This window comes from Pseudophryne corroboree, chromosome 5, assembly GCF_028390025.1.
Source record: "Pseudophryne corroboree isolate aPseCor3 chromosome 5, aPseCor3.hap2, whole genome shotgun sequence".
NCBI lineage: Eukaryota > Metazoa > Chordata > Amphibia > Anura > Myobatrachidae > Pseudophryne > Pseudophryne corroboree.
Window position 1 is genome coordinate 690,819,105 of NC_086448.1, and position 2,211 is coordinate 690,821,315.

Sequence of the window (2,211 nt, forward strand, 5' to 3'; positions counted from 1 at the left end):
GCAGAGGGACACACTTTGGAGGAATGTGAGATAAGTAACGGTTTACAGTGTTATGTTTCTCGGTAAAGACTGATAAATAGTAGCTAACAAAGTGTGAGATTTCACCAAGAATCAGTTTGTGGAACTACAAGTACCAGCGTTGCTGAAAGTGCCAATTGGAACCTGTTAAAGTACCTTTTCCATCAAGCTATAGCATGCAGAAGATAAGGAACTCTGAAATAACAGTGCACTATAGTGGGGGATGTATTGTCTAATGCTGTGTGTGGTATGTGTGAAATTCCTTGTGATACTGCTGTTTTAAGTTGTCATTACCCAGTTAGTGATTGCAAAGGCCAGGGTGCTATCTGCATACAAAAGGGAAGTTCAGGAAGGGACAGACAGACAGGAGAAAGCAGATTCATGTGTTATGTTCATTTTTCTTATTACTGCATTATACACCCTTTAGATATGTGTGTGCATTACTGACCAACATGTTCCTATGCCTTTAGTATATGTCCTCTTTTATTGATCTACTATAGTCCCTTGTATATAAATGCATAAAAGCAATTGCTATTCCAGACCATTTAATAAATGTGCCAGGGTGGCTTTTGCAACATATCCGTGTGATATATTCCTGTAGTGGGGTCGGTCTAAGCACGTGGTGGGCAGAGGGTTTCCCGAGTCTCCCTCTGGTGTTTCCAAAATTGAGCACTTCCCAGAAGAGCACGTCACGTCAAGATTCGGGTGGAGGCACTAATACCAAAAGAAGTACAAGGCGAGAAGCATTGCAAAGCGGGAAGAGTTTAAATACACACCATTACCCAGAAAGCCCAGGTAAAGGGGTGTTACAGTGGAGTGCACTGCTGAGATTCGTACAGCTAACTCAGAATTTGCTTACCAGGCGGGCGCCATGGCTAGTTTGAAGCCAGAAGAAGTATATGGTTGGTGTGAACAACTATCCAAAGATTCAGAATGCTGTTTTGTTTTGTGCGGTGAACTGCAGGAAGTTCCAGATGAGGAGGTTACCAAGATGATTGCAGATCGGACAGGGATGCAGAGGCTAAATGTACTGGGCAGGCGGGATGATGCTGTGCTGCTAGAGAGCAATGCTGTGTTGGAGAGAGGATTGATCCCTGCTGTCTTTTCCTATGAGGGAAGCAAACGTTGGAGTGTAGTGTTGCCTCTTAAGCCAAGTGAGGGGATGAGAGTTGCCCAAGAATCCAGTCCTACTGAAGAGAGGGCAAGGAGCTCCATGGTACAGTCCCCTGACATTCGAAGACAAGATGATTCACCTCTGGGCTTAGATGGAGCCTCTGACACGCAGAGTCAATTATTTTTGGTTGCTATGAATAAACTCGTGGAGCAACTGGGAAGAAACCAGTATGATGGTGGATATAGGAGATTGAGACCTTTCTCAGGTGTCCAACCTGTTCCAACTGGAGAAGATGCCTATGAGGTGTGGAAAGACACTGCAATCCAGTACATGGAAGAGTGGCACTGTCCTAAGACTGCAAAGAGACAACGGATAGTGGAGAGTTTACGTGGTCCAGCAATGGAGATTGTGCAGGCCACTCGTCGGAGTGACCCTAATGCTACTGCACGGAACTATCTAGCAGCTCTGGAAAGAGAGTTTGGAACATCAGAAGATGCCACTGACCTCCTTTACAAGTTAAGAAACACCTGTCAAGAGCCGGGGGAGAGATTGTCCAAATATCTATACCGCCTGGACAAGCTAATTTACCGCATTGTGGAAAAAGGGGGAATGACCCTCAGTGAAGTAGATGGGAGTCGCATGCAACAGTTACTAAGAGGAGCACTGTCTTTAGACCCAGTTGCATTGAAGCTCCGGGGAGACTTTACTAGAAACCCAGCTCCTTCTTTCAACCAGCTAATCGATGAAGTTAAACAAGAGGAAGCTATAATCGAAGCTAGAGATGGTGTAGCCAAAAAGATAAAGTGTTCTGAGAGAGGTCAGACATGGGCAGGGACGGACTGAAGCTCGTTTTCGGCCCTGGCATTTGTGCATGCGCACCGTAGGGGAGCGTGGAAATGGCTCACGGAACGTGCCGTGAGTCAGGGGGGAGTGGACTCGCGGCACATGGGAACAGATATAGGGATCACTGGAAGGAGATAAAGTAGACAGTGATAAAGTACTAACCAGCCAGCTCCTAACAATAATTTTCCAAACCCAACCTGTGTTATGGGAGTTAGATGCTGATTGGCTGATACTTT

General features: G+C 45.8%; 1 protein-coding gene across 1 annotated transcript; it reads left to right on the forward strand.

Annotated features, from left to right (window-relative positions):
* The first annotated feature begins 1,009 nt into the window (after nt 1-1,009).
* Nucleotides 1,010-1,975, forward strand: LOC134929654 (paraneoplastic antigen Ma1 homolog). The gene has a single exon (XM_063925236.1). The coding sequence runs from the start codon at nt 1,010-1,012 to the stop codon at nt 1,973-1,975; it is 966 nt and encodes a 321-aa protein (XP_063781306.1).
* Nucleotides 1,976-2,211: the final 236 nt, after the last annotated feature.

Excerpts from the sequence above, each read along its gene's own strand:
- LOC134929654 (XM_063925236.1), top strand. The coding sequence starts at position 1,010 with ATGATTGCAGATCGGACAGGGATGCAGAGGCTAAATGTACTGGGCAGG.